This window comes from Ptychodera flava, chromosome 2 (genome assembly GCF_041260155.1).
Source record: "Ptychodera flava strain L36383 chromosome 2, AS_Pfla_20210202, whole genome shotgun sequence".
NCBI classification, from domain to species: Eukaryota; Metazoa; Hemichordata; class Enteropneusta; family Ptychoderidae; genus Ptychodera; species Ptychodera flava.
In genome coordinates, this window is record NC_091929.1 from 32,048,544 (window position 1) to 32,071,914 (window position 23,371).

At 38.0% G+C, this 23,371-nt stretch overlaps 2 protein-coding genes across 2 annotated transcripts; both read right to left on the bottom strand.

Moving 5' to 3' along the window:
- Positions 1-3,788: 3,788 nt before the first annotated feature.
- On the bottom strand, positions 3,789-9,530 carry LOC139119266 (zinc finger protein 562-like). Its single transcript, XM_070682978.1, has 2 exons — positions 9,246-9,530; positions 3,789-7,745 (listed from the first exon to the last, which is right to left on the bottom strand). Exons 1-2 carry the CDS (start codon positions 9,361-9,363, stop codon positions 7,252-7,254), a joined length of 612 nt encoding a protein of 203 aa, XP_070539079.1. The 5' UTR covers positions 9,364-9,530; the 3' UTR covers positions 3,789-7,251.
- A 5,905-nt stretch (positions 9,531-15,435) lies between these two features.
- LOC139119188 (acidic phospholipase A2 PA-3-like) lies at positions 15,436-20,279 on the bottom strand. Its single transcript, XM_070682865.1, has 4 exons — positions 20,003-20,279; positions 18,235-18,388; positions 17,072-17,178; positions 15,436-15,784 (listed from the first exon to the last, which is right to left on the bottom strand). The coding sequence occupies exons 1-4, from the start codon at positions 20,103-20,105 to the stop codon at positions 15,642-15,644; spliced, it is 507 nt and encodes a 168-aa protein (XP_070538966.1). The 5' UTR covers positions 20,106-20,279; the 3' UTR covers positions 15,436-15,641.
- Positions 20,280-23,371: the final 3,092 nt, after the last annotated feature.

Sequence of the window (23,371 nt, forward strand, 5' to 3'; positions counted from 1 at the left end):
TGTGAATATGTACACGAACATTTGTATCATTGTATCATTCATGAATGACTTTCAGTCTGGACTCTAAATCAATTATATATATATATATATATATATATATATATATATATATATATATATATATATATATATATATATATATATATATATATATATATATATATATATATATATATATATATATATGCAAATATATGCATGCTTCGTCGTCAAACTGAATAATTTGTGTTTTAGGATACTCTAGGGAGACATCAAGAAACTGTATTTGATGTGTTGCACAGAAATATTGAAAAAATTATCAACAGCTTCAGCTTCTGGCCCGTTCCTAGGCCCACTTATTTGGTTTTTTTGCGGAAAATCATACGTTTAATTTTTTCGAGATAAAAGTCATGAAATGTGAGCAAATGGTTTTAGAATTTGTTTATTTATCACTAACATTAGAACAATTGGATGACATGAAAATGTTATTTATAATCTTTATGGCCCTGATACAGCTTTTGCGGCCTGTCGTCGTATGGCCGGGTGGAAGGGCCCGAGCGTGCGAGGGCCCATACGCCGTACAGCCAAGGGTCGCAACAGCCGAATCAGGGCCGTAAAGGTTTTATCATATACCTTTAATATGGAATGATAAATACGTAGTTTACATAATATTCAACATTTTAGGAGATAAAAATCCGTGCGATATCAAACACTCCTCGCCATTTGTGTCAATTTTTCATAACCGCTTCCCGTCGCCGATTGACATTCACAATGACGTCTTTTGTTTACCTGCAGAATTCTAAAACGCAGAAAGCAACATGCGTACCCATGTAAGCTTACCAGTACGTGACGAACAAAGATCTAGGCTGAAATCGAGGTGTAAGGACAAAAGCGTGATGTCAATTTATTGTAATTTTTACTGAACAAGCACGCATTAAGCATACACAGGACTTCAGTAGAATTTAGAAATAATTAGCCGATATCACCGTCGAGCACGTGCTACTACGATCTGAGCGAGCAGACGTTTTCTCCGCGCTGGCTTGTATGGAACGTTTGTGGATAGCAACGCGCGTGGAACTAGAATCGAAGTAGTTATATGGCCACCGGGTCAGGGCGTGATACGTAAAAAATGCACGGATGCGATTTCCCCGATAGCTTTACATAGGCACGTGAATGTAGGTATATGATAAAATGTTATGGGAGCAAATCTTTTCAACAAAATGTCATGTGACAAGGATTCTCTTTGGGGTACCAGTCAACTCGCACTTTTTCCAACCCGCCCAGAACCAACTCGCCCGATTCCAACTCGCCCGATACCAACTCGCCCGATATTATTTTGCAATTTTATGAGTACCTGGTACGCTAGCTCTGCATGGCAGGGCTGTGTGTTTACCGGTATACGGAGGCCGTATAACGCCGGTAAACACATAGCCCTGCCATGCAGAGCTACTGGTACGCTTGCTGCGAATCCGTACCCTTTGCCACTCGGTTAGCTTGGTCATTGGAGTGGCAGAACATGTCAAGGAGTGGCAGGGCTCGTTTTCGCAGCAACTGGTACGCATAAAACGTTTTATTTCTAAACAAATATTTCTAACATAGAGAACTACAGGTGCGGCTTGAAATATGTGCCAACACGGAAAACTTTTTATTTGCGAATTTCACGTTTTGCAAATCGTTCGGCTTCTTTACGTATAGGGATAGTTACTGCGTACTGGCTCACTTCTTTAGGAACAGCAGGGCCGTCTTTCACGAGTTACTGGCCTGGCATGACAGAAAATAGCTGGCCTCGGGCCATCGGGTTGGCGTACATGGAATCTACAACACCCTATCTCAAAACAACGGGCGATTTGGTATCGGGCGAGTTTGAATCGGGCGAGTTGGTTCCGGGCGGGTTGAAAAATGTGCGAGTTGACTGTAATTCTGATCTTTGACCTCGATTTCACTATAGACCCTCGAGAAAAACGTTTTTCTCGAGGGTCTTATTTTCACATAAGGTTTGAAAGATAACCTGAAAAACATATTTTAAAGATTTGAATATACACATATCAACATGGACTGGTTATAGTCAGTAAAATTACGGATGCGCTATTTTGCGGATGCGGCTGCGGGCTGCGGGTTGCGGGCTTCGGGTTGCGGGCATGAAAAAATGTGTGATTTTTGGTATCATTTTCGCTAGTAGATAGAATAAATGCTAAAATAGTATCTAGATATATTTGTTTATGGAATAAAAGCCGTGAACTTCTTGAATAATGCCGTTATTTTAGCTTACATCTGGTAAAGCACCACCAACGTCAGAATAGTCCATTTCCCATCCAACATTCGCCGTTGCACAGCGCACTGCCGATCGAAGCTTTCGAAATGATATGACTGAACACGGATGAGTAATAATATGAACACAAGACAGATTTCACAACAACTCGCTATATTAACTTTTATGTAATGATTAGGACGGATAGTTTAAAAGTAAGTTTCGGATCGTTGACAGCACAGATGAACTGGGCGATGAACTTCAGTTCGTTGAAACTCGACACGCCTAATAATTTGTTACTTTTTCATAGAATGCCATGCCCTTCTCACACTTCAGATTAGTTCAACCGCCGATAAAAGCACAATTTTCAGAATCGTTTTCAATGCCGTTTAAAATTATTTTATTGTGGTGAACACGATAATAGTCCTAGGAAACTTTTCATAGTCACGCTGGATCAAATGCATATGGAGCGACTATCATGCTGCAGGTGCAAGTCATAGAATATGTTCATGATATTAGGAGATACACACTTATTGAGAGCTGCAGAACACAAACTCATCCAAAAATATTCCTATTAGATCGATTCCTGAAAATAAGTCAACGCACCGACGTGTTTTTCCCGCTGAAATTCTCGCGTAAAATGTTAGCGGAATGTCGTTCTCTGTGGTCGTGACCTCGGTTGAACCGAAACGGCAAGTAAGCTAAGTCCATTGTTGTACGTCTTTTTCTTTTTAAAGATTTCATGAAAAATACACGGCATTTAAATACACAACACTTCTACGCTTTTTGAAGTCAAATCTTTCCTTACACATTGCATTTAAGTAGGCATTGTTTAATTTTCTGTATGTGTTGCCCTAGAACCGAATTGTGAATAGATGCATTACAAAGAATTTACTTCCAATGGCCTGATACTAGAAATGTAACAATTTTCATTCCGCGATAAGTGGCGACATTTCCGAGGCGCGAATTTTTTTGTCAGTCTGGTATTATTTCTCACTCACATCCATGGCAAGAAAGAAAAGTGATTTCAGATCCCAAATTATTTGTGATGGCCAGGCAGCTCGGAACAAATAATTGGTCCTCGGAATCGCCGCTTTTAGTTTAGCAGATTTTGATTTTTTTTCAGAAACATGACGTATTTTCACCCACTTGGTATGGTCTGTTATAGCATCTTTAGTCCAAAAAATCAATTTTACAGCATATATGTTTTCAACAGCCTTCAAATGTACAGTATTATGTTAAAATACACAATATGGAATATGTTGTGTTTCATTAATTTTAACCATCTTGACCTGATGTTGAAATATGGACTTGGCAGGAAAAGGGATACTGTATACGACGATAGACCTGATCATGATTATTGATAATAGACACCTTCTAAAGGTTTTATTTCTTATATACTAAATGCCATATTACATATATTAGAAATCTAGCCATAATTCTAAAACCCGCAGCCCGCAACCCGCACTTTAGCAGATACAGTCAGTAAAATTACCCCTCTCAGTGCTGACACATCAACAGACGATGACCGACCGGTCACATGGAAATACTAGGCAAAATGTTTTTCAAACAATTTATTGTAACAGCGCCCCATAAGGGCTACTGTTATTTTATTGGTAAAACTGACACAAGCATACAAAATCTTCTTCATTGCAGTGTTGTCAAAGAATACAGTGGAGCCAATTTATTATAATGCTTTGGTGTTATTTCACCAAGATGAAGATATTGTCAGCCATATTCTATAAAAACACCTATGATAGTATTTGTGAACAAAATGACGTCTTACGTTATTTTTATGTGTAACACCATGAAACAAAGACAGGAACACATTGGAAACAATCTAGATATTGTTTGCCTAAGTTAATATGTTCTAATTCTTTTCATGAGGTGAGATATTCAAATGCGTGTATCTACTAGTAGGTACTAGTATATCACGATGGTTTAACTGTTGGGATTATTTCCCCATACCCTTTATAAGCAGAGCCTAATATTTAACAAGATGAACATGTGTATCTTAAGGCAGCTTATCTCTCCTCAGTCCCCCACTCTTGGGGGGGGGGGCGATAGAATCCCCCCTAAGGATTCTCAGATTTTATCAAATGACCCTCCTTACAAACTCACAAGGTGTTTTTAATGTTCAAATTTCCCCTTCTGACTTGCTATAATTTTGCAATTACCCCTCAAAGGGATTGGACAGAAATTACAGGTGGATCGCAATATTTTTACGCGTGTTGTGTACACAATTTTGATATTTGGATTTAATTGATAATCAGCTGTTGATGATGTTGATTCACTATACATGGTAATGTATGAGAAAGCTATGTAATACTTTTTCAATACAAAACTATATCTCTTCATATATAGATATTTGATAATTGACATAAAAGTACTTAATTGGAGTAGGGTTGTTACAACTGGTATGTGGACATGAAAATTTGACTTTAGAATTTCACCAAAAATGCTCATCCACTATATATGGGAGTCTATGATAAAATTGTGAATATTTTTTTTTCATTGAAAAACTTGCTATATTTGTACATATACAGACATTGAATAATTAACATAATTGTACTTGATTAGAATATGATGGTTAAAGATGCATATTATGTGTACAAGAAATCTGATTTTGGAATTTCACTGAAAATGTCCGTCCACTATACATGGGAGTCTATGAGGAAACTATGAATACTTTTTTTTCAATTACAAAAATAGGTAATCTGTGTATTTATGTACTCTCGAATATTAATATTAATGTACTTGATTAGACTAGGGTGGTTACAAATGGATATGTGTGCAAGAAATTGGATTTTCGAATGTCACAAAAAAGTTGATTCACTATATATCGGAGTCTATGAGAAAACTATGAATAATTTTTTTACAATGCTAGACTAAATTAATTTGTGCTTTTATAGATGTTTGTTAATTGATACAAATGTACTTGATTCAAATAGGGTATTTGACAGTTCAGATGTTGACAAGAGATATTGTAATTTCACCGTAAAGTATAATTTCACTTTTCATGTTACTAGTAGTCCACAGGTAAGTGTTAAATAATTTGCCTGACAAAACTTGCAATATCTCTATAAATATGTAAGTAATATTAATTGTTCATTGCCCTCAGTGAGCTCAATTTACCATAAGACAAGCCTAAGAGTTGCCTAGTCAAGATGTTCATGTGACAGATAATTATACTTTTGTTCAGATTTACAGTTTAATGACTTCAGAGAATGAAATCATGCAGCGAATCATTTTCATCTCTCAAAATATTTCTGAACACTGAAACTGCTTTTTGACGGGACGGATACTTATGAAAATTAAGTGACCCCCCTCTGAGCTGTTTGAAAAATACATGACCCCCTTTGCAGTTTTCAAATATAAGGTGACCCCCCCCCCCCTGGATTTTGCCGACCCGTCCCCGGCCGTAATAACTGAATGCTCCCTAAGATTGTTCTCTGATAATTTTTGTTTTTACCTGTTTTAATACATTGATACTTTTACATGTGAAACTTTTGTATGCATGTCTTACACGTACACCATTCTTTGCATTCATGAGGTCTTACATTTGCATGGTCAACATTTGTATCTTAAGACTGCCCTCATGTTTGAATGGTGTATGACACTTGTTGCAATGGTATGATCTGATACTATATTTGATCAATATACCGGTATGTCCAATAGAATCTATTTTAGGTAAATTTTCACCATGCTGTTTGTGTTGATACAATCAGATATTTGAGCTGCTGTGTTCATGCGATTTTTGAGTGGGTTAACACATGCCCTTTAAAAATAAAACTATGTGAATATTTGACCACACTTTTTTACACTCATGTTGTCTGACATCTGAATGGATCAGCATATGGCTTTTAAGATGGCCCTTGTGTGTGATTGTTTTACCACACTCTGAATATGTCTGACAACAGAATGGATATATGTTAGACATATGGTTGAGTACACCGTCCTTCCTTTTAAATGTTTTACAACAATCTCTGTATTTACGGAGTCTGATCTCTGACTCGATCAGCATATGACTTTTAAGATTGCCCTTGTCTGTGAATGTTTGACCACTCTTTATATATAACGCTAGCTGGTACCAGTACGGGTCAACATATGCATTCCAGGTCAATGATTCTGTGTGAAAGTTTTACCACACTCTGTACATTCACATGGTCTGACACCCGAATGGAATAATGTATGGTTGAATACATTTTCTTTCTTTTTTACATGTTTTTAACCTCACTCCCTGCATTTAGGGGTTCTGATCTATGAATGGGTCTGCATGTGCCTTCTAAGACTGCCCTTCTTTATGAACGTTTGACCACACTCTTCACATTCATGCTGTCAGACACCAGAATGGATCAACATATGCTTTTTAAGACTGCTCTTCAGTGTGAATGTTTTACCACAATCTTTACATTCATGTGGTCTGACACTAGAATGGATTAACATATGGTTGAGTACCTCATCCTTCCTTTTAAATGTTTTACCACACTCTCCACATTTATGAGGTCTGATCTCTGAATGAGTCAGCAAGTGCCTTTTAAGATTGTACTTATCTGTGAATGTTTTACCACACTCTGCACATTCATGTGGTCTGACACCAGAATGGCTCAACATATGTTTTAAGACTGCCCCTTTCTGTGAATGTTTGACCACACTTTGTACATTCATGCTGTCTGATATCAGCATGGGTTAACATATGGATTTTAAGATTGCCCTTCTGTGTGAATGTTTTACCACACTCTGCACATTCATGTGGTCTGACACCAGAATGAATTAACATATGACTATTAAGATTAAACTTTTGCGTGAATGTTTGACCACACTCTGTACATTCATGCTTTCTGTACCAGTATGGGTCAACATGTGCCTTATAAGACAGCCCTTCCATGTGAATGTTTTACCACACTCTGTACATTCATGTGGTCTGACACCAGAATGGATCACCATATGGTTGAGTACATGGGCCTTCCTTTTGAATGATTTACCACACTCTCTACATTGATGGGGTCTCATCTCTGAATGGCTCAGCAATGACTTTTGAGACCGCTCTTGTCTGTGAATGTTTTACCACACTCCTGTCTGATATTTGAGTTGGTCAACACATGTGTCTCACGATTGTCATTCTGAATTAATGTTTCACTGCACTCACTGTGTTGGAATGGTGTGAGATCAGGATGGTTCACTGCAAGCCCCTTGTTGTGTTTGTAGGTCTCAACACTTTTTTCACATTCAATTTCTTGTGCCCCAGAGTTGTTCAAGCAATGCGCTCCATCATTGCTGTTTCTCACATAATTTTCACCACACTCAGTGCTGATTTCACCATCATAGCTGTCCCCATTATGAGAATGGCACTGCATCAAATGGAAGGAATCTTTGTGTAATGTAGATTGGTGTTCAATATGATTGCCCTCATGCCATGGATTCAGGTCTTCATTGCTGTTCTCTCGGTTGGACATGGAACCGTATTCCAATGTTATACAGCAGTTTTGCATAATGCTCTGTACAATTATTGATGCATCTGTTAGTAGAAAGATGAATATAAAACAGTTCAGTAGCGTATGGTAGTAAGAACAAGGCTCCATAAAGCACTCTTGGGACAGAGAGAGATAGGCTTTTGATGTTACTGATGACTTAATGTAATATTGTACAAAACTTGAACATTTTCATGGATTTTATTGGATTAGTTAAGGAATTTTCTGTTAAGTAAATGTTAACAATATCATCGCACTTTAGGCACACCTTTTTCATTACATCCCTATAAACATTAAAACTTTTTAACATAGTCAGGGGTACCTAAGAAAGTGTAGCTATTGAATGAAAATGATATCTTTGACACCGTGAAGGATAGCTTGGCTAGGGAAACGATAGTTGCTGGAATGGAATCCGTAAGTTCGGTCATCTAAAACGATAGCTTTGAACATATTTTGATGTTGAGGGCATAAAACAAGATGGCTGACAGCAAAAGCAGTGGTAGCTGCCGTAAATATTTACCCTGTTTTCGACAAAAAAATCAGCAAGTTGTGTTGTGTAAGATGCTGCGTTCAGTGAGGTTCAGGTTCGATTATACTTCTGTAAAGTTTCTGCCCCGATTTTACAAAACTTGCAGAGAAATCTCCGTTCCCGTTTTCGAATTGAACAGGCTATTAGGACGTCCTATTCTAATACATGTAAATGGATTGTGTATGTGATAGTGTATGAAAAACGAGCTCATGCATACACGGAAAGTAGAGAAGATAACTATTCATCTTATCTGAAGCTAACTTTGAAATCTTGGTAAGTCTTAACTCTGGAAAACAGACATTGCCAAAACTAACGACTACGTCTTTACACTATCATATACATTCTCTTCCCTGAAAACATTGAGCGTGGGGCGTCGGTGTTTGTGGGACCGCCATTACCGGAAGTTGGTAATGACGGCTCCCAGAAATGTTTCGGAACGCGATCGTCGTGTGAACAAATTTCAAACCCCATAAATGACAAAGTTAGTGCAGTATACTGTTTAGTCTTCAGGAATGATAAATCGGTACGCCCAAATGCAGTATTAAAATATGTTGCATTCCACATCAACACGCCTGGTATAGTGGGGTGCGCTTTAGCTTGCAAAATTGTAGCTCTACGGTGAGGCGGTCGGTGAGTTTTGGTTTTTGAAACCAGTCTACTGGTGAGCGAGGTCGCAAAAACCAAAATTCACCGACCGCCTCACCGTAGCGCTACAATTTTGCAGCGAGGGTGCGCTTGTATGATACTCCCCAGGGCCATCGGCCTTGTAGCGCTACTGGTGAGCGAAGTCGCAAAAACCAAAAATCACCGACCGCCTCACCGTAGCGCTACAATTTTGCAGCTACACAGCAAACAGAACCCTTTGACGGTGACCCTGAAACAAAACCCTTTATTGGGTCAGAGCATAGACAGTAGAGGGTCTATGGTCAGAGGCGCCGTCCACTGTGTATCGACCACGAGCGACTGTGTACTATACCGTATATACGGGTGTTTCCCCTCCGCTTTACATGGATCATACCTTGACAGGCTTGTGGAACGCCACAGTTGTTGTTGAATGCACTTCCAGTGCCACCGCCGCCATTGCAGTTCGATCTTTCACAGGGCTCCATATCCGAAAGAGGACAGTCCTTGTTCATTATTTCCGCCGATTTTATCTTTAGAGTACGAATGTAGCTGTAAAAATCACAAGGACGTACAATTCAAATCTGAGATTCCGTAAAAACCACAGTCATTCCAGAAAAACCGCGGCTCCAGCTGTGTCGAGTACGAGAAATATTCGATTCACTAGTTCTGACTCACTACGCTTTACATATTACTTTTGACCTTTCAACTGAACTTTGAAACATCCGTTGGGGGCGCTTTGGATAAAGGCAATATGTTTCACATCACTGCATACTCAGCAAACCGTAAGGATGTATTTTAGAAATACATGGGGCCAGTGGGGGATGGGCTAGCTCTGCGTAGCAGGGCTGTGTGTTACCGGCGTTATACGGCCTCCCACCACACGGCCGTATAACGCCGGTAACACACAGCCCTGCCATCTAGAGCAATAGCGATTGAGATTTTAATTTTTAATCAATTCTCAAAACCTTAAAAAAATTTCAAAAAAATTTCAAATCCTCCTCTATTTAATCAAAATTGTTCAAGAACCCCGCATAATTATAATCAGGCTGCGTTGAATTTCAACATCATTTTTAGAAAAAATCGTCATACATCTAAAAGATTTTCATATTTGCATTACACGCAGTAAAATCAAGTACTTTTCGGCTTGTCAAAAATCTGTATTACATACAGTCAGTACTAGTCTGTACTGCAATTCATGATTGTTTATATTCATATACAGTTTGTGTTGATACTGGAAGTGAACACTAACTATTCCCTTTAGGGAGTAGGAAATGAATCTCTATGGTATGGAAACTATGTCTTTATATTCAATTGTCAACAAATACGTACAATTACTTTTCATATAGCAGTGTCATATCAAGAGTGCGCGATTGCAGGAAACCCCGCCTATTTTAACAAAACCCCCTTAAAACAAACACAAAAGTGCGAAAGTGCGACATGTGGCGTCTCTACCATGATATATTAGATTACGATTTACTATATTTGGAAATAATCTAGGTGCGGGGGAAAAGTAAAGGCTGATATACACTGCCCTGTGAACACCAGGTTAGACCCTAATTGAGGTATTGGTAATCTTAAAACATTGATATACGATGTTGATATTACATTGTCCATTTCTTGTAGCTTCAAACACGCCACACATACCAGTACCTGCAATATTGAAACATCCGTTGGGAACGCTTTACCAAAGGCACTGCTTCTCTGACCTCTCTGATCTTCACTGTTGGCATTTAGTATGTAGGGACTTTCAAAAGTGTTTGCAATAAAATTAGCAATTCTCTCAAATTGTCATGCACAAAAAACAGTGATCTTTCACAGGCTGTTCACAGTCCATATCAATAATATCTCATTTGTATGACCTTTCACAGAATGTTTTTAATCTTTAATGCCATTTCCCACTAAACTTTATCATATGTAATTATTCCTTTGAAGCACGTAGTTTTAAGACAAAAGAGTACCAACAACTTCAAGTAATATTTTTGAAAATAAAGTTCTAAGCCGTATTAAATGGTTATATTTCATTGGTAGCTCTTATTTCAGTCGTCGTATTCCTGTCCCTTTTTTAACCGGTGAACTTGGATATTGAGCATTTGTGTTCACCTAAACAATTCATTTACAAATTTGACTCCTCGCCAGGTTTTCTGAGTATGATCCTGTCAAAATTCCGGTCCTCTTTATTGTAGATGAACGCTCCCTAACTAAGTTTCCAGTGCTTGTGTGCCCTACATCGAACCAATGCGATGTGGGAATGGAGTTTGACGATATCGTTTTCTACACCCTGTACTGAGAATCAGTTATTATACGTAATATGACTTTGACATTTAGGCCAAAGTAATTAAATTCTTTGTTTTGCGCCCCCACCCGCGTAGGTTTTTAAGGTTTCATGAAAAACACACACAATGTATTTGAATAGGAAATTTTAGGACATGACCGCTTAGCTTTTCTGAACTAAAATTTTGTTACAATTTTTTTATTTGCTGCAATCAAATTACATTGTGTTCATTTTCTTGTGTGTGTTTTTCAGCCGCTTAGACGTGTACCTTTTCCATTTTGAGTGGACGCAAAAAAAGAATTTAATTACTTTGGCCTTACCAGTTGCTTTGTTTTGTAGTAAAATTTGAGACAAAATGTAAAAACTTAAATAGACATATATCTATTAATACAGTGTTACCGCTTTATAATGAGATTTATTTGTTTGTTGATTTCAATCTCTTTTGTAGACTTGACATGTGCTTTTTGTACAAAATAATTCATTCACATTATGATGCTCCAGATATTCTAAATCAAATCTGCTTTTATGCCCCCAGTAGAAATTTACGCAGGAAACCCCTTTTTAAACCAGACTTGTGTTCTGTTAATTGCAGAAAATTCTCGACAGTGCCCAGATGCATGTCTGTTTTTAATGATATCTCTTTTAAATGTAATATAGATATTTTTTCTACGCTGTGTAGTTTTAAAACTATTTTATCCAGTCATTTTAACAGTTCTCCTTTTTGATTCGTGTATGTTTTTTTTTTTTCAATTTAATGTATCGTGCTACTTTTATGGTTGTCTTGTACATTTGTCTTGTGATTGTGTGACTTTTTTGTTTCGCAGATCTGTTAGTGGGTTTGCCCGTTGATCTGTGTATCAAATAAAATAAAAAATAAAATAAAAAATATTCTCAGGTTATTCTGACACTGGTAGCATTGCATATATAACACAGTGCAGTCGGTTAGTGCAGCAGCAGAATACAAGTACACATTCATGATCAGTCACTCTGTTCTCACTCTGTCACTCTGTTCTCGACGTCATATATCATAATAATTAAGGTAGAACGCACCTCGGGGACAGACATTCGGACTCTCAACTTTTACAATTCTCTTCTGATATACCACATGTGGGGGTTCATTTTAAAGCTCTTGGTGAAAGAAAACTTTTCAGCGGCTTAGTTTTTTCGAAATCGAAAATTTTTTATTTTTCTCCATAGAGCTAACACAGGGATGGCGGCCATTTTGAATTTCTAACATCGGTAAATCTTGGGTAATTTGTTTCTCTAGTACCAAATTTGCACGGTGACCCCTATTTTTATTCTTGATTTTGAAAGAGAATGATTGAAAGATCCCTTGAGGAAAGTTAGAGCAAAAGTTTAAGTCTTTCACTTTCGAGGTGCATATTACCTTAATACAACCAAAGTCTTGTAAGGGGTGGACCATTTGATATCCTGGGGGGGGGGCTTGGAAGATTGGTGGAGAGCCATATTTTTTTTCCCACCTGCTTCACCATGAATTATTTTTTTTCTACAGGGCATATACTGGCAACTTTTTTTTTCACTTTCCTTCTTCGAGATATATATATTTTTTACCAAATTTCGGTGCAATGTTTGTTTGCTTGGTTTTTCACACCCAGTAACAAGATGCTGTTCTATCGCACACAGACTATATTCAAGAAACTAAATAAAGATATGTAAATACATGTACATTTTTGATTCACTTTACAAAAATATCAGTTTATAGATCTTATTTATACCATGGGTAACACACTGAAAATACAAATCAAACAACCTGATTACTGAGTTCTACATTAAGCATTAACAAACTTACAGTGAAAACTTTTCTGAGAACATCACTGGTGTCATCAGAAGAGATGATTGCAAAAGAAATATTGAATGACATTGTTGACACTATAGTTGAAAAGGAACAATGATTGTGTGACTTCATACAAAATACTGATGATTGAACTTTTCCATATGACATATTGCTCCCTGGCTGACCAGATGTCTGCTAAATCAATCAGTATTAGAACTTGTATGTACTATTACCAATTCAAACCAAAAGAGCACAGTGTCCTTGAGACTTCATTAAAGTTTTGGTGTTTGCTTTATTTTTTGACAAATATTTATTGGTTTTGTTCCAGACGAGTTCTTGTTTTCAGTTGCTGAAAGCTACAGTGATAGTAGCTGTAACTTTTGACAATTTTTCAGTGTTTTTGTTTGTGTATTTATTTCAGTTCCTCGTTTAATAAATTCTAAGTTATTGTTCCTCAAGCTTGAAATGGTTTATGCTTTATAAAACTCCAGAGCTACTGCTTGATTTTTATTGATGCTGCAGTGTGCATCGAACAATTGCCAAGATTTTTTTCCGAGTCGCAATGGTCCATAATTGTTTTTCCATCAGCCACTTAAAGCCAGATTTTTTTTCGAGCAACTCCACCTGGCATCTTTTTTTCCCCCAAATCTTCCAAGCCCCCCAGAATATCAAATGGTCCACTCCTAACAGAGAAGAGAAAAGTCCCTTGTTTCAATGTATACTTTTGCTTACGATTCCCCTACGTCGTATTTGCGAAAGACTATACCAAAGAGAGACAGAACAGGTACGCAAGGGACTGTCGAAAGTCTACTTCAGAGGGAAATATTGCTGCCTTTTCAATCATTTTGTTCATTGTTGTTTTAATATGTGAGGAGTTATTGATGTTGTTCTGCGTACTGAAACATGTTGAATTTATCAATATGTAATATGCTGATGACATAATTACTGGTGTATATCACGACCATGTCATTGGGGCACCATTCCTCATGTCAACAAGCAAGGAGGGAGACTGACAGTTTAGCATTTTTCGGTGACCAAGAGATGGTGACTTTGTCCCTCGCATCCCACTTAAGTTTGCATATCCACTGTGCTTGAGGTGAAAATTTGTCAGACTTGTGTGAAGATTAGACAATAAAATTAGATTTATATCTCTTGTGATCCACCTGCATCAGTTTGAGACAAGCCTGTCATATTTTTTCCTATTTTGCCTTGGACAAATCCCCACCACAGCACAGTGTTCACAAACAGTCAACAAACAACCTTCTAAATGATGCACATTAGCATTTCAGTAGAATGACAGACTGCGCTGAGTTGACTTCCCTTTGTACACGTGATATGCCGAAAAATTTTACGAGTGGGCGGGTGGGCAGTGTAAGAATCAAAGAAGCAGTACCTGTTGCAGTGTCTGATATGGATTTATTTTGACAAAAAAGGAACCTGCTTAATTTGTGCCAAATATCAAGGACAGGAAACAAATTATTTTATTGGCCTAGTGGATACAAACGTTTGTATGACACTACATGGTCTTCTCATGGACCTATAGCTTTACTCTTTTCAAAACTCGATTGACTCCCAAGTCACTAGTTGCTAGTGTGAAGTGTCATCTGTATTGACTATTTCTCCTGTGTTGCCATTTCCCCCCCAGAATACACCAGGACGATTGCACAGTGAAATGACATAAAAAGATGGATAACCTGATTCCACCCCCCCCCCCCCACCCCCCAACAAGCAGGCTTTGGCCTTGCACGTTTTGATTTCTGGTATCTCTCACACTACAATAAAGACGCCGACATCAATTACCGGTAGCAAAACCACTCACTGAACAAACTGTGATATGATTAATATTCCAGAAATGAGGCCAGATAAAAATCTGAAAGGAAACATAGCAGCAACAGAAATAAATAAATATTTTGAATATTGGTTAAAATTAGCTGCAGGAGTTGAGAGCCTGGTACCATGAAATTATTTAAACAAATTTCAAAGCAGACTCACACCGAAATCCTACAGAGCACATTTCAGAATAGCATAACAACATCCTTCCAATCCACCAGCATTAGTTGCAGATGATACGGGTGAACAACTTTTATTATCGTCTGACCTGTTGTGCAGCGGCAGAGACTTTTCGTTGACGACAAATTAAACTGCTGCATAGTAAATGGAACACGCGTATGCCGTGACAGCGTAATCCTTTCAAAGCCATTAAACAAACGAGAAAAAACCTATCCATTCACTTTAAAATGTGTGTTTGCCCCGGGAGACAATATCCTTGCCCGATAAACAAGCCTAAAGGATAAATTTAATCCGCTGAATAGATAGACTTTCAATCTAAAGATCATACAATACCTATCTATTTTCCCCTGTATCAAAATCTCTCTCTCTCTCTCTCTCTCTCTCTCTCTCTCTCTCTCTCTCTCTCTCTCTCTCTCTCTCCCACACACATGTACACACATGTACACACATTGTAGCTAGGCACACAGCCTCTCTGACGATTAATGAATGAACGCAACACACAAAACATTTTTATTGCTCGCAAATAATGTAGCAAGCTAATTTGCAAACATTTTATTATTGTTGCTTGAGAATTAAGGCCATAAGTTTGAGAGTTACACAGGAAAGGCATCAAAAGATTGCTGAAATCAATTCAGAACGCCACGCTGGAATCCCGCATTATTAATTAGTAACGGCATAGGAATTTCAAAGCATGGGCATTTGTATGTTGGATTTTAACAGTTTTTCTTCTTATCGTAGTCTTTGTAACTCTTGTTGTAAGTGTTCCCAGCAAAGCACTTCGCGGCAGCGGAATCACACTTGCAGATGGCGTGCTTGCATTCTCTTAGAGGGTGGAAACCGTAACTCCAACTGGGCACTGTGTCGTTGACAAAGAGGAAAAACGTTAGAGGTTGAACATTTGAGTCGGGTCGCAATCGTTTAACGCAATTTTTAACTTTTTTGATAATTTAAGGACGGAAAACATGATATTCGAGTTTGAGGAGAACAAAAACGCGAAAGGTAACTCGTAAATGGGGTGCCGTCAGTGAATTTATTATTGAACAAATTTTTGTGTACAAAATTCTTGATTCATTCACCTTTTGGACTGAAAAAGACACCGATATTTAAAAGGATAAAACCAACATTGTTTTCCATCAAACTTAAAGTAAAATAGTGTTTATTACTTTCACCAGAAACATTTCAGATCGTGTCGACCATGATTTTATTTTAAACGAGTTGGTAATAACCATATAACAACACAAATTACTTCAAGTACAAAGTGATGATATAATAATATCTATTACTTAAGTTTCATGCATCCTGCAATCTTCAGAGAAAACTAAAATGTCGTCAGCCCATAGACCAACACTCCCTTTTATATGGTTGGGACTTTTCATAGGTGGCGTTGAAATTAGATAAATAACATTTGTTTTGGTGGCGAAATTTTGAAACCAAATCAGAGCGTTTGTTTAACAGCGTATATTTGTCAGCATTGATAATGCGCAGTTTTTTCTGATATACAAAGATTACATCGCTGGCTTATGTTAGAGTAACTCTATGCTTTTATGAATAGTTGACTATGACACGTTAACGACTTGGTCAATCCCAGGGATCGAGTTTGTTCTTGTCTGTACGAACATTATGAGGGTGTCATAGCCTTTTGATTTCCATTGAAATTGTAATCTAGTAAGTAAATTTCCTGGCAAGACAATCTGACCATGCCTTTAAGATACCAAATAAATTTTGATAGTTCAGTGCTGTTCTCATACTATTTGTTACGGAACGATTGCATGTGATTAGCGAAGCGCGTCTTAAAGGTGTTATCAGTGAGGCCGATGTAAACCTTCTCCTTGTTGACTCCCGTTGACACTTTGGCCTTGTGAACGACACCTTTGACCTGACAGTCACCAAGATATCCACCAAGATACGATAAAAAAGATGTCAAACAAATGATTTAAAGTTATAGAATTGTGTTCTAATGCGTCAAAAGAAATTGAATCATTAGATTATTTACCCGTCGCACATATGTTCTGACCCTATCACTAACCCTTTTAAAAAGTGTTGGATGCAGGAATCTTTAGTGTCCGAATCTCAAATGGTCTGAGGGTTGGTATTTCTAAGTGCTCACACAAGGAAAGGACTGGAGTAACATATGTTTACTTACAGCAAGCAACACACACGGCATTGTATGAAGCAACGTAGGGATACCATGACGGACATCCTGATTCTTTGATGGCATCGCCGTAGCAGTTGTCGTGCACCTCACAGCAACTTTAGAAGTATCGAAAACAAAAACGTCAAGGTGACTTTCTTTTGCTTTGCCTTCTGACTTTCTGATAATGTTATAAACACAATATGAACTAATTTGGGAGTACAGGATATTGTAGTAATGTTGGTTTAATCAGCAAATTTGAGCTCATCTACTTTTTTGCAATTCACTTGTGTTTTGGTAATTTGTAATATGGCAATTTTCAGCTATAATTCACCTAACACTTCTGTTGAATTTGAGCAATCAAAAGATCCTATTCTCCGAAAGGAGTTCCAATCGTGTTTATATTTCAAAATGGCAAAACTGCTACGAAACAAAGAACATCTTTCGAAAATCGCTTTACTTTGGTATAATGATAAAAAGTGAACAGACTGTCAATTACCCTGCACAGGACGTAAGGCATGCGACTGATAATGTAATTTAAGAAACAAGTTGCCATATAATCTTAAACCCGTGTCCATCATTTAAATCATTTAAATTTTTATTACGTGGAAAACAGTATAAGAGCATTTGAGTTTGCATGGTGTGTTTTCTTTTGTCGTCATAAACCACCAAGCCGAACCTATTTGCGGCACAGTTGCGTGGTATTCAGGTACTACGACCCTCAAAACTAAAAGGTTTTTACTTTAACCCAAAATAGCAAGGAAACAATTAACGATTCATTATTAACAATGTGGGCTAGATATCAGGGTTCCTAGTGCTAATTTTTCACTCAAGGGAAAAATTATCTGAAAGCTACTGACATTTGAAATACAAAATGGCCACGATAAATTATCTATCGAGAAAAATTGAATTTTAAAAAGCAAAAAACAGTGACAACTTCATTCGCTCAACACGCTTCCGAGAGAGTTCACACAAGTAGCAGGCCAATACAAAGAGCAGTGTAGCGATTTGGGAATCCAAATATCTGTCAGCTCTCCGTACATGAAATTTCAGGAACTCTCTGGATACGACAATGAACTTCTTGATCGCGGAAGAGTGCAGGGTTTTCACATCAGTACAGACAAGCCTAGTTCTCCAAATGTAACTTGCACGGTTAAGACTTTTTGTACGCTTACCTGTCTACAGCATCCACTGCCTTGCCACCTCCACCAAAGCCGCAGTAACAGCCATAGCCATTGTAATCCAATGGGTTTCTTCCTGTTGCACAGAATATCATAGCTCCAAAGTGCAGGACGTTTGACGTACCAACCGTTCCTTCACTTGATCCAGCTTTCAAAATCGAACAAATATTAATAAAAATATTAATGGCATAGTTCACGCTATCATATCTTATATGTTGGTATCCTGATTATCATTAATATATTTGATGTAAATCCCGTATTCTTCTATGACCAACAAAGTGCAAAAATATTGACTCATTTACTCTTGGAGAAGAATTATGTAATGTTTTCGACTATTTAAGCATCGACAGCCTGATGTTAAGGGATTTATGATAGATATATATATTTTGTTTATTAAGAACTAATGGCCTTCAACCAAGATGTACAAACTTCAATAGAAAGCAGTACAGATCGCTAGTTAACAAATAATCTGTTTCAAAAAGAACGCATACACATACATATACAAAAAAATCCATATGGATATCTCCAGCAATGTCTTTCCTGCGTTTTTTAAGGACTTTATGAAGTGACTGCCTATATAATTGCACAACACTATGAGGTTATCCCACGATATCAGCGCTTGGTTGGGACGTATTGCCACGAGTGAGGGTGCGAGCCGCATCACACGAGTCGAAGACGAGTGTGATGCGGCGCGCACCCTCACGAGTGGCAATACGTCCCAACCAAGCGCTGATATCGTGGGATAACCGATTTATCATATGCCCATGACCGTATATTTATGTAAAAGGTAATTAAAAATAAAGAAATTTTATTAGTTTTTGTCAGTCTTTCGAAGGGACTATGTTTTTATATTCTTCCGCTGGTCTGAGCGCATTGATACATGTTTGTTTACAACAGCTGATCAAGTCGCCGATCGCATCGTGTCGAGTGTATACGTTCTAAACAGGATTATTTCAGCGCAATTTACCGCAGTTCAGAAAAGGAATGGAGCCAATTTACTAATTCTGGTCACCGTCCCGGTGTTCTGGTGGATAATTATTACACGGACAATATTGTAAGTTTGAATTCACTTTAATAACTCTTGCTGAAACATGGCTGACGTGAACAGGAACGACGAAGTAGCGCGAAATACAACAGATTGTAAACATCAACTTTTAATTTTCTACAACAACCTGTCCTTTAACTCTCTTTAGATCTGAAATAAAGGAACGTTAAATTCATATGTACTAAGTAATATATTTCGTTTTATATCGGTAAATTTTGATTGAATGCAAGATGAACATCATAACATCAAAATCGGAAATAACAACAATTGATGACGTATAACGTGCCGTATCAGACTGATATTTTACGTTCCACGTCACGACGCGTCAGAGGAGACACGGATACGGTCATGGGTATATGATAAGGTCCATTAAGATGACTCTGTGATCACATTACAAGTATTACCCAAATTTATCTTATTGTACATGTATACGCACAAACCAAGGACCCCCACCTTACACACACACATATGGTTAGGTCAAACTTCGTAACGTGGCCCCGTGTCAAAAAAGAACAGGTTTTCCTGAAGTTTTGGTGATACGCATGCAGTCCCCCCCCCCCCCCCCCGGACGGATTTTCGAGCATGTAACTTTTTTAAACGAAGCTCAGCACAACTACCACACTGACAATAGTCCATCGTTTTGGCAAATAATTATTGTATACTCATTAATTAGGTACTCTGTGTGTGAAACTTTGGAGTTTCAAACCTTATGCATACCTGGTTCCGGACTGTCTTCCTCAGCGAAGGAGCGCGCTATGAGAAAACACACACAAAACAGGAAACCCAGAGGACGGTATCTTGTAACCATGTGAAGCGTCATCTTTACAGAAGGAAACTGGTTGGGATTCCCCGAAGACTTCGTTCAGAACAGTCCGGCAACTTTGACGAAATGTTAGGCTCTGCGCTGGTTGCTTCAATTCAATTTTATAAAGGTCGCCCTTACTGTAAATTATTATACATCTACCATCGAGAACAATAGAATTTTGCGTGTACCAAAAAAGCCGTACGGAACGCCCGTAACACGTACGGTTTCAAGGCGCCCCATCCCCTGCGGCTGTATCTGCACGTTCACTGTTGAACGGTTTCAAGGGACTTGTTGGACGAGTGCCAGAACATGTGTCGCGCGCGCTCTGTACACACTATCCAGAACTTGCAGAAGCGCGTCCGAGATAGCGTTCCACACTTGCGCTACAGATCGGAAGAAAAATTGTTAACATTGCACGAAAACGGTCACTACTCTGACAATTTGATGCCCCAGTCACGAATGTAAGATGTATAATAATAAGGTTATTACGAAAATACCACAAAACAATGTCAATGTTTAATTAGTATATTCTTTCAATTAACACGGTGACGTAACTTCAGTAATTTCGCAAACGTTTCGTTTCTATTTATGTCAACTAAATTCCAGCATCTCCCAAAAACGATTAGCATGCCTTACTTACAATTCCGGACGAGTGTTCGAACGCGAACCCCAGCAATAAGGAAACCAACAGCTCGGGACAGTTTTTCCGGACATACAGTTGCACAATTCCTAGTTTCTGGTCTTCTGCTAATGTAAACTCATGTGGGTTTCATCATCTCGGTTTTATCTTATTTTATCAAATTTTGCATTATTTTTGTATTTTTTTCCAAAGTGTTAACAGGGGTGTAGCAGCCATTTTGAATTTCAAATAGCAAATAGCATGTAATTTTTTCCTTTAATTGGAAACTTTGCCCTTTTATGCTTAAACAAGTGGATCCGCTTTACCCTGTCACTGACTGTATACGTAGTATGATGAAGAAAACGTTGATGTTGCTATTAAACTGTTTACTTCGCCAACAATCCTCATAGTGCACCGGTCGACGATGTCATGAAAGTTGATGACGTTTGCAACCATACCACTGATAGAGTTCAGAGTTGTCAAGTCATACGTATCTCTCAAATAAACGTAAAGTTTCCATTTCAGAATTAAACTACATAGGAATGGTTATGTACAAGCTAGATCAGTTCTTTGGAAACTATGGATAACATTGGAAGCCACTAAATAATTTTTCATACTAGCAAAATGCTGCACTGTTGTGTCATAATCTTCCAAATTGGCGCACAGAATAGTAATATTTCACGCTCAAAATACATTAGCGTTCTGGGACGCAAGTGATCAAGCTGACGTTTCTTTGTTTGGACTCTAACAATGCTGGCGCCAATACCAGCACAGTATCGACGACATGATCTCGCTCATTTACACATTTAAAAGAATACCCAGTAACTTATTTTTCTCATGGAGGTATTCTGCGTACTACCCCCATGTTCTATTGTGTTTCAACCAATCGTAATATTGAGCCGTTGTTATCATTTTAATTTATTCATGGCGTGGGTTTGAAACAAAAGAATTGTAGCAAGCCACGCACGGGCATGTGATAATTTCTACTGTTGTAATCTTTTCTAATGTCGGTAAATCAAAGTATTGTCTTATTATATTCTTTATGGCGTCGGCATCCGACATAGCCAAGATACTGTATAAATAGACACACTAACTCAGAGGAAAGGGGAGAACTCGAGGACCGATAACCACGGTCACTCTCTTGTGGAGTGACCGAGACAGGACATTCACTCAGAAACTGGAGAACTTGGACAACGGTCACTCCTCCTCTGTGGAGTGACCAAGACTCAACAGAGGACAAACCATAGACAGTGGAGGGTTCCCCCCTCCACTGTCTATGGACAAACTAACTTGGTCCGACTGGCACACAGGCAGATTCATGTATCGTTGACTCCGCCGCTAGGCGTAGTCATGGTTCCGTATTCAATAAATAAGTTCCAGTTATACATCAGCACTCGTCGTCAGATCCAGCTTCTTTCCTTTATGTTATGACAGTTGTACACATTTGAGCTCGTACAAATTATGAACACATAGTTAAAGCCCCATTACGTATAGTTGTATCTCTTTGCATATTTTTCGATAAGATAGTTTGGGATGAAGTGTAAGCCTAACCTATTAAAAAACCTTACTGAAGCGTGATCACAGAACATTTTGAATTTGGTTTCAAACGCACAACTTCGATTTTAACAACTAAATAATGTCTGCTTTGCAATTCAAATATGACCGCCGTAAATATATAAATGAAAACCGCACAGAAAGCAACTTGTGAGACCCCTTTCCATACATTGGTACTGCAACAGTGGAAGACTCAATGGGTCACCTTTAATAGCACACAAATGGAACAGCATACACAATCTAGCCTTTGAATAATAACTCAGATTTATGGGTGAGGATTGGCAATATGACCTGAGTGTGACTTTACTCCAAGAGGAGCTGTAACTTTGGGTTGATTTTGTTGTGGTTTTGTGTGGTGTATCTACTGCAGTTTCTTGTTCTACTCCCTCAAGCGTGCTGAAAAGTCTCGTGGTTTTGTGTGGTGTATTTACTGGAGTTTCTTGTCCAACTCCCTGAAGCGTGGTGAAAAGTCTAGCACAGCCATATGTGTACAGTCAGCATTTCTATCGTTCAAAATTGAATTCAAATCCGGACCAGAATGCATTTGTCATTAACAACAATAATTACGATCTGTACACATATACAGAGTATTTTTCCGAACAGAATCCCTTTTTAATTTCTAGCATGCCTTTTGGAGTAGAACAAGAAACAAAGAAGAAAACGAACAGAAAATTGGTCAAAGGGTACTCTACAAGTAATATTCCCTTAATACAATAATGTTAATTATGCAGTGTTCTCCTCGCAGATGAGGAAAAGCTTCGTGTGATACTTAATTTCAAGGCCTCGTATTGACTATTTGTATGAAACTAACATGTTTGAAAATGTTTATGTAAAGACATTGTCACTTACCAATTTGAGATCCATTTTCACTATTGATATTGCAGTTTAGTCTTCTAATGTGATTATACAAAAATGTATCATAAAGTAAATATTATTAATCGAAATATATTATGTTCCTTTTTTCTCTCGGTTTCTTCTAGTTATTCACTGAGGGTTTCTGACAGTAACAAGGCAGAGGACGTTAAAGATATGTCATTGACGCCTGTAAACAGATTGGTATCAACATAGACAACTTTATTTGCCACCATCTTGAAATAACTGCCGAAAC

What these genes read in the sequence shown, in the direction of transcription:
- LOC139119266 (XM_070682978.1), bottom strand. Translation starts at nt 9,363, where the DNA reads ATGAACAAGGACTGTCCTCTTTCGGATATGGAGCCCTGTGAAAGATCG. An exon ending in CGTTCCACAAGCCTGTCAAG is followed by an intron (nt 7,746 to 9,245) that starts GTATGATCCATG and finishes TTCTACTAACAG; the next exon opens with ATGCATCAATAATTGTACAG.
- LOC139119188 (XM_070682865.1), bottom strand. Translation starts at nt 20,105, where the DNA reads ATGACGCTTCACATGGTTACAAGATACCGTCCTCTGGGTTTCCTGTTT. An exon ending in GGAAGACAGTCCGGAACCAG is followed by an intron (nt 18,389 to 20,002) that starts GTATGCATAAGG and finishes CGATTTTGAAAG; the next exon opens with CTGGATCAAGTGAAGGAACG. An exon ending in TGCCGTGTGTGTTGCTTGCT is followed by an intron (nt 15,785 to 17,071) that starts GTAAGTAAACAT and finishes TCAACGACACAG; the next exon opens with TGCCCAGTTGGAGTTACGGT.